Source organism: Anser anser, assembly GCF_964211835.1.
Source record: "Anser anser genome assembly, chromosome: 18".
In the NCBI taxonomy this organism is placed as follows: Eukaryota; Metazoa; Chordata; class Aves; order Anseriformes; family Anatidae; genus Anser; species Anser anser.
The window spans coordinates 3961107-3970028 of record NC_139739.1 but is presented as its reverse complement, the minus strand read 5'-3'; the positions used below and the strand labels follow the sequence as shown (position 1 = coordinate 3970028).

General features: G+C 46.0%; 1 protein-coding gene across 2 annotated transcripts in view; it reads right to left on the bottom strand.

Moving 5' to 3' along the window:
• LOC310883670 (refilin-A-like) overlaps positions 1-8922 on the bottom strand; it is a 29393-nt gene that overhangs the window by 18727 nt on the left and 1744 nt on the right. For both annotated transcript variants that reach the window (XR_014573641.1, XM_083804442.1), the window contains exon 2: positions 279-388. Coding sequence is in view for 1 of the 2 variants with exons in the window: in XM_083804442.1 (XP_083660568.1) it covers positions 279-388 (110 nt within the window). In the remaining variant the exon portion in view is untranslated. The remainder of the gene's footprint in view (positions 1-278; positions 389-8922) is intronic.

Below are 8922 nucleotides of genomic sequence, written 5' to 3'. Positions count from 1 at the left end.
AGATGGTAACAGTTTTCTCTCATAGCCTTGGAAATGAGCTGGCCTTGGAAGTAGTCCTCTTCTCTTACAGCCTCATCCTAGTTCTTGCCTAGTCGCCTCCACCTCTGCTGCTGTCAGTGTCTTTAATTCAGGCATTAGCCTCCTACCTGTCCCTCCCTCCTTTTCCATCAAAATAACCATGACTCCCATTTTTAAACACATTTATTTTTTTTTTTCAGAAGAAAAAGAACAAGGAAAAGGACAGAAATCCCCACCCGCCTACCCAATCCCATCTGTACCTAATTTCCTGCACGGGCTCAGGGCTGACTTCAATGCTTTCTCCGAAAAACACCGGGTACATTCGAGGCCTCATCTCCGGCATGGTCGGGTTCAGGAGCAGGTAAGGCATCTGCAGGGAAGAGCAGCACAGTGAGCGTTGTAACACAATAGATGAGGCTGGCACAGTTCTTAACGTGCTGTGGCTGAGAGCTGAGCAGTCAGGAACAGCACGTTCAGCATTGGCAGGGGACACCAGTGCCTCCAGGCTTGCTGAACTCGGTCTCCTCAGAGTCCCACAGGGGACACTGCAGGTGGCAGGCTCCTCAGCAATGAGAACACATCACTGCAGCAGCACTGATTTTAATTGCACACAAGCGGAGCTCGCCTTGCTGATTCTCTCAGCATCATCCAGTTCCCTCCCGTAATCCCTGCTCTTTCTAGATTTGGAGCAGGGCCCCAGGTGAGAGGGGTGCTCATCACAAGGAGGGAGGCACTCCTCCCCACGCAGAACGCTCAAAGGGGAGGACCACTGTCAAGTTGCCAAAAAAAAAAAAAAAAAGCCTTAGGATGGTTGGTATGGAATGGGACCATTAATCCCTGCCTTGCACAGACAAACCTTGCACAGGCCTTGCATTTAAGACACCTCCACCCTCCTGTCTCTGTTTGCAGATGCCTTCCAGCTCACAGGACTGATGCAGCACAGCAGGCTGCCCTCCGGTCCCACCAAGACCAACCTCGCTCTGCCCAGCTCACCGCCCAGGTAAGTGACTCTGCCCAGACCTCTGGCATTCCCTGCTGCAGTATCTGCTCTTTGAAATGTAGCCCTTCCTTTCCTTCCTCGTTTCTCGTTTCTCATAAGAACAGCAATTCTTTACATGTCTTCTTTAACCCTGATGTTGTTGCCTTCTCTGTTATGAATTATCACAGCCTCTCATAAGCTAGGTTTTTAGCCAGGACTTCGCAGGCAAAACAGGCAAGATTAGCTGCTTTCTAGACCAGGCTGTAGATGTAAGCTTCAGGTTTACCAAAAAGCAAAACAAAACAAAATACTGCTTGTCTGCCTGTGAGCTCTTACAAAGACTCCAAGCATGAAGAAGGGCTCTAAGTCTGATGTAACACAGAGATAGAGCCCAAGTCTGCTGACTTAAAGGATGTGGTTCTACTTAAGTGAGTAGTGCTTCTATATGTTTTATACAGACACATAAATATGTATGTGTGCTGAGAATAATGTATCCCTTGGAACGATCAAGCGGGGAATGAGCTGTTACTGAAGTCTTCATGCCAGGAGCAGCTGGCTTGTTCCAAGGGATGTTCTCGTTAACCATGCACAAGTGAGCGCGGGGTGAGACACTGGGGCACCCCATGGCTGCTGCGATGCAGGGAACCAGTTTCAAGCCAGGACTTCTTAATGAATGGAGCTGCTCCAAATCATGCCACTGAAAGTGGGTTCTTAAGATTAATTTCATCCCGCAGTTAATTAGTCTGACAAATTGTCACAGTCCAGCCTAGGCTCCCCTGCCCACCACAAAAATGAATAATCCTACTTCTCTATAGTGGAGCGCTCTTAAACATGAGTTCCCACATACAGGGGTCCTGTGTCTGGTGTCTGGACCCAGCCCAGCAGCTAATTAAGCCTAATCCTGGAAAAATGTCATTGTGGGTTTTGGTCCCTGCCACCACTTTTCTGTCAGCAGTGATTTATGGCACACAGGGACATAGGGTCTCTTTACAGGAGATGGCTGGCAGCCACTGGGCAGGGTTGAAAGGTCTCTAGGTGGCTGAAAAGCTCATGGAGTTTTTCCACCTTCCACCACACGTCAGCCATGTGTGTGCTAGAATCACACAGATTTTTCATCAGTCTCCTGGTCAGTCAGACCGTCTCAGGACTCACGGTGTCCACTGAAGGCAGCTGAGGATACAGAGAAATTGGCTTGCTCTTCCCGTGCCATTTCCCTCCACCTTCCCCAGCACCTTCTGGTCGGGAGGAACAGGGGGCAATCCTGGAGCCGTGGCCCTGTTCCTACCGCTGGTGCCGGGTGAGGTGCCTCCCCTTGTGCCCTGCCCTGTACACCACGCAGACCCCCACGATGCTCACCAGGTCACCCCTCGGCTGCTGCTAACTGGCCAACCTCTGGAGTCCGCTCGACAGCATCAGCTCACACTAGCTCAGGTCTGGTTTTCTCTGGTGGCTTGGGCTCGCTGCCTTAGGCTAAGGCAAAACAATGTCATTGCTTCATCTGAATTCTCCAAGCCCTTCAATTCTGTGTCCCAAAGCCACAAAGCTGTTTACTCTTTCCCTACTGAAACATCCCTGCACTTTACTACTGTGTTAAATTGTAAGGTAAAATGGCCAGCCACTCTTTTTGACTGTTTCTAATCCGCTGCCAAAAAAGGACAATATTTGTACAAGGGATGAGGGGAAAAAAGGGGGAAATTTGTAAGGGGGGAGGAAAATGTGTTCACTCTCCCTAGCAAACACTGGCTAAAAGGCAAAGTTCATTCCTGGATTGCTTTCAACACTCTTTACAGGGAAGGGCAAGGGCAGCCTTTCTGGTTGTAAATAAAGCCCTTTCCTTCTGAAATGTGAATTGTTTAGATCCGACAAGCCTTACTTCACAAGGGTGCAGATCTCTTGCTTTTAACAGCCTGCAAACATCCTGTGCTCTTTCTAAAGACATCTTGTGCGTGAGAAGAGGTTCATTTGGGTGCTGGAATCAAACACCATGTGCTCGTGTTCGTGGGCTCTGCTAAAGGCAGGCAAGCTGCTCTCTTGGGGGGTCACCTGCAAAGAGACGCAGATTGTCTCAAGTGGTGAAGGCAGAAGGGCTGGGGATATGCGTCCCTCCTGCAGGAGATTTTCTTTCCTATGTAAAAGAGCCTGTGCTACAGCTGATGTTTCTTCCATGAAGCTGTTTTGGTGTCAGACAAACACACGTGCCTGTTTCTATTTGCGCCGTTTCCATAGGGAAGGTTGTGAACAGTTGTGAATTAAGCTGCTTTTAAGATCCAGACTGGCTTGCTAGAACACCAAATAACAAAGCTGGAAGGGTGGTAACCACGAGCATCCTTGCTGGATTAACACAAGAGAAATCCAAATCTCGTAAGAGCTCTGCAAAGGGCGTCTGTAAAGTGCTGTTTTAAAGAAACAATTTTAAAGAAGCAACTTCAGTGCTCCCAGGCAAACAAACCAACAAACCTTCCCACTTCTTGCTAACATATGCTGACAGTAAGCATGCTCTGAACACCCCTGGAGACACGGATGCAGGAGGCAAGGTCCTTTCTGTGGCTTCACAGGAATGCTTCTGGACATCTGGCCCCCGGCATTTGTAAAGGAACGGGCTCTGCAGCCTGCTGCGTGCCGGGGGTGCTGCTCCGTCACAACGTGGGGACAGAGGCAAACGTTGTCTGCTGAAATCACAAGCCCCACAGCAGGGAACAGGAAACAAGAACATGCTGCAGAAACAGTACCAGCATGCAGGGAGGCAGGGAGGATCTCTCATGCATGACTGAAATCAATCAGTGAAAAAGTTGCCACTGCATTTGGTGAGAGCAGGACTCGCTTCTCTCCAGGTTAGTTCTGGCTGGAGAGGTGATGAGACTACTTCCACTGCGAGTTACAGTTAACCTTGATCTGGGCGGGGAAGGGTGAAAAAAAGGGAATAACACATTTCATACATCCATGCTGTAAATTAGCATCAACTTCAGACCTGCAGACTAAGCCTGTTAATTTAGAAAGCTGGGACAATTGTGGACATGGGTAAGCTGAAGCCAGTGAATGACTTGTGCCACCCAGCAGAGACCGTTACAGATTCACACTCATCTACCATCAGCAGCTGCAGGTGGGAAACCTCGGAAGTCACCTGGAATTCTGCAGATGGAAGATGTAAATACCTTACAAAGGATGGTCTAAAAATCATCAGCAAGACCCTGCAGTCTGCTCCCCAAGCAACTGAACTGCTTGCATGGGGTGGAAGGGTCAGTAAACAGCGGGTGCAGATTTTACAGAGCAGCAACTGAAAGGCACTTCAGATGACTTTTCATTTTGCCTCCAGTGATGTTCTGAAATACCTGCTTCTGAATCTCACTTGGAGCTTGGAAGCAAGTAACAGGGCATCCAAGCTTTCCAGAAGATTTGTCTTTGGGGCTGAAATGCCGAATGCTTGACACACGCCAGAAGTTGGCTTTTTGGCAACAGTTTGACAGCAGCTCCTTCAAATGTATTTTAAGGTAGAAACAAAACAAAAATGTTCAGCCTGTCATAAAAAAAGAAAAACAACAAGAACTGACTCAATTCTTTTTCCTTCTGCACAGGAAAGACTGAAAGAACAGAAGCACCGGACTGCTGACCTGCCAGAGAAATCACCATCCTTGGCTCATCTCTAGCAATCACTCAGCAATCTCAAGACACTTCACAATAAGGTGAGTTTCTCTGTAGCCCTGCACAAGCCCTTTAGAGCAGGCTGCCCACAGGTCAAGGTCTGTCTATCCAAAGAAACCCTAGGATTGCTGTGCTGGAAGGTTACGGCTGGGACCTAATTAATCTGTCCCCAGTAATTAGAGCTGTGTTGCTACTTAGCAGATGCTCAGCAGAAAACTGAGCAACTCCTACCATCCTCCACAGCCCAGTAGAAGCCAGCACAACCCCATATCTTTATCCAGGGAGAACATGAGTCTGGTAGTCCAGGAAGGCTGAGGAGGCAGAAGTACATGTTATGCCCTTAAAACAGAGCCAAGGTGAACGAAAATTAAGCGGTAAATATGTCAGCATTTTTATTTCCTTTCCAGTACCTAATTTTGTCTGAACCAGCGAAGGGTTAAAGTATTATTAAAAAGTTGAAGTGATTCTTGTTTGGCTGCATTTTTCCCTCTGCCTTAACTCTGATGCCTTTCAGGCATGTAAAGGCCTGGGTAGCTAAGCTCTGCTTTTTTCAAGGAGTACATAAATAAATACACATAAAATCAGTTGCTAAACAGAATTCAACCTACTGCTGATCAAGAGCACTTCCTTTGTGCTGACGTTAGTATTGCAGAGGACTTGCTTTACGACTGATGCACGTCCTTCAGTTCCGTGTCACTGCTTTGTACCTGCCAGGAGTGACATCTCAGCGACTGGTTCCTGGGGGTATTCAGACCCCAGAGAACAACGGCAAAAATAATACGGTGGGCAGAATAACCTTCTGTTACCCCTAATAATTAATTAGAATTAGCGGGCTCTGTTAAGATGCTTTTCGCTTGGGGTATTTTACAAGAATGGAAGCAGAGTTATGGTAAATAACGTGCCATGAAACGGGCCTGCAGTCTACTGGCTGTTCTCGTAGCTTCCACATTCCAGGCAGCAAAGCAAAAAGAAAGGAAGGAAATTAATGTGACTTGAAAAAATACCACCCCCCAAAAAAAAAAAAAAAACTTTTCCCCAGAAAGCGACACAGACCAGAACTGACTCCTTTAGGCACAGTCGTTATGTGGAAGGCACCAGGATTTGGCATTAGATCCCTAGGGACTGTAAGGGGAAATGGTTTTCCAAGCATCAGGGATACAAACAGGATACAGCTTCCCAAATTCCCAGCTCCTAACTTCGCTAGGGCATAAGCAAATCTCTCACCACATTTTCCCACTACGGTAACATGTCAGGCCCATGAAAATGTCACTTTACTCAGCTGTTATTTACAGCTGTAATGAAAGATCTGGCTGAGTTATTTGACACACATCTACATTCTCTGCGCTAGCTGATAAGCAGTATTTGTTTTACAGACCATTTATTTTCCCAATATCTTTATGTATTGCACATTACAAGTAATTTATACTAAAGCCGGATGAGATTTTATTTGGAAGTGATAACAGTAAATGCAGACCTCAAGTATAAAGCAGAGCTTTATTATTTCAAAGAATTAATCCTTCCTGCCTCTTCTACTTCAAGTGGGAAAAGTATTACTCCACTTAGGGTCCAGTGTTAGAGATGCAATAGAAATTAAACAGCTAGAAGACATCACCCTAGCTATAGCCATATTTTTAGCATAGGTGATGAGAGTCCTATGACTTTTTCCCTGCTTGCTTTTATCACGAACTGCCTGAATCAAGAATACATGCCTGCCCCCCCCCCCAGCTGATACAGAGCTCACCAGCTTAGGTGTACTGACACTACCGTCTCGCTGCTAATTGCACCAGTGGTGCAGACTGATGCCTGCTGAGAGATTTGCCCATTTCCACTTCATTTGAACAGCATTTGGGGCAAAAGGCACCGTGCCAACAGTGGAAATTGCCTTGCTCTCTGCACAAGCCTGGGGCTTTCCTCAGAGCCGCTGGGACCCACGAGGACTTGGGAAGACGTGTCACCTGCTGCGTGTGCGGGCTGCAAGCTGGCTCAGGTTGGGGGTGCTGGGCCTTTCTCTCCAGGTGCTTTCCCTGCAGGGGGTGGCAGGCCTGGAAGTTACGTGCTGCCTGGAAACACTTCCATGGCCACGCTCCTCACCCCGTCCCCAGGACACAGCCCCCCTTCCTGGAGCTCTTTCAGCGTAGAGCAAGATGTGGGCTCTGTGGCCCCAAAGGCTCTTCAATAAGTGGCATGTCAGGGAGAGGTGTTTGTTGTTGTTGTTTTTTGATATTGGCCATAAATCCAACAGGCCTGGCACACACGCTGACCTGGACTCTATTGATGGGACCATGCCCCTGAAAGCTACACCAAGAGGCAAGGTACACTCCTCCTCCACGGTACGGAAGATGAAGCTGGAATCTCTTCCCACCACAGAGGGCATATTCTGGCACCACACTGTTGTCAAACAGCTCCTGAACGTAAGTAGAAATTCCCTATGTGGGGGCATTCATCTGAACACTGATCCACTGGGATAGTCCCACAGAAGTCAGTGCACAGTGAGGCTGGTGTTGAATTCATACATATTTAATCTTTCAAATAAAAAGGAACTTGTTGCAGTGGCAGCAGCATTGGGAAGGGACAAGAAGCATTCTGCTTCAAGATGCATAGTTCTGTAGATGAACGTGGTCCTGATCCCTTCTGGTATCCATTAGGAGTGATGCTATCGGATGCCAAGCATTTATTTCAGTGCAGCACTAGAAAGAGCTCAAAATCAGTCCTTCTAGCCTAAAACTATATCACAGGGCAACAACAAGGAGGAAAACTCTAAGCAGATCTAGCTATCTTGATGCCATTTCATTCCCTACCCTTCCAGCAACTGCTTCTTTCTGCCTATTATTAGACATTTATTCCATGGTATGTGTGTTCCCCTTGGCCCAGCATTACAAGAAAAGCCTAGGGAATTCAGTAACCCAAGCTGAAAGATCAATTTAATCATGTTTCAGATTTAAAAGGCAGAACTAGGTCAAAGTTACCTTCTATTTTCATTAGGATATTAGCACTTAAGCAGAAAACAACTGACAAATTCCCTACATAGACTTTACTTGAAGAAATAAAAGCCAATTCCTGCTGCACTGCAAGTAAAATAAAAATTAAAAAAAAAAAAGTCCCTAAATGGTGTTGAACTTGTGGTATTTATGACTCTGGTCCTAAATTGCCTTTCATATTTTCTTGGATCCCAAAGCTGTAGCCAAATTGGCTGGTTAAATGTGAATAAATGGTGCATTGTCTTTGAAACAAAGTCGTGCTTATTAAAGAGAAAAGAGTTTACTTTTTCAGAATCAATTAATGACACAAAGCAGGGAGAGCATGGATTTTACACACACAAAAGAAGTCTTCGATAAGGGCATGCAATCTCATTTTGGTCTGTATGAGAGGAGCTACATATTTGTGAAGTTGGAGCAAAATAGCTGACTGCAAAAGAACACAACTGGGTTCAGACTGGTGGTTTTGATAGGTCTGCAGCAAGGAATGGTAGGAAATCCTTCCCACAGATCTGGAACGTTGTTTTGTTCACCTGACAGCAATTTATTGTAACTGTACATACTAGAATTTTGGCCATTAGTAACTGAGTTACATATGGTTCTATAGTATTACAGCACAAAGAGTGGTGACTGCATTCCTGGTTTTGTCACGTTTATAAGCAAAACAAACACTAACATAATCAGCAATTAAAAAAGCATGTGTTGGTGTGCAAATAGCTGCAATTATTGATTTGCCAATTCTGCATGCTCGGATGAACAGCAGAGTAGTGGAGTTAAACAGAAGCACATTCATGGATTGCATAATTGCTCATAGATCTGCAAGTCCTTGTTAAATGGTAAGGTTAAAGCTAATTAGACACTGAAATGTAGAAGTACAAAGCAAGCAATGCTCTCTGTATTTTTCCTGTTTTCTTAACAGCAGCTGCAAGTATTTGCAGGCTGGAAGTGAGAAGTGAAATTCTCTGTGCAGTCAAGTGGAGTGAAAACTCCTGCCTGGTTCTTTGCTTTGCAATATACCAAACAGAGTTAGGGAGCACAGTCCAGCACCGCTCCAAATAATGCACTCAAATTGGCTTCACTGTTAGTACCTACACGATCTTCTGGACCTAAGGGCACGGAAATATCTGCAGTATATGAAACCCCTACCCTAACAGCTGGGGCCCAAGGCTACCCATGCTGTTGCAACGTGATATAAAAATCAAACATCCACAGTTTTGAGTTCCTCTGTAATGTTTAAAATACTAATTTGTGATCAAAATAGGAAAAGTAACTTGAAAAATGTAGTTTTGCTTTGCACAGATCACCCGAATA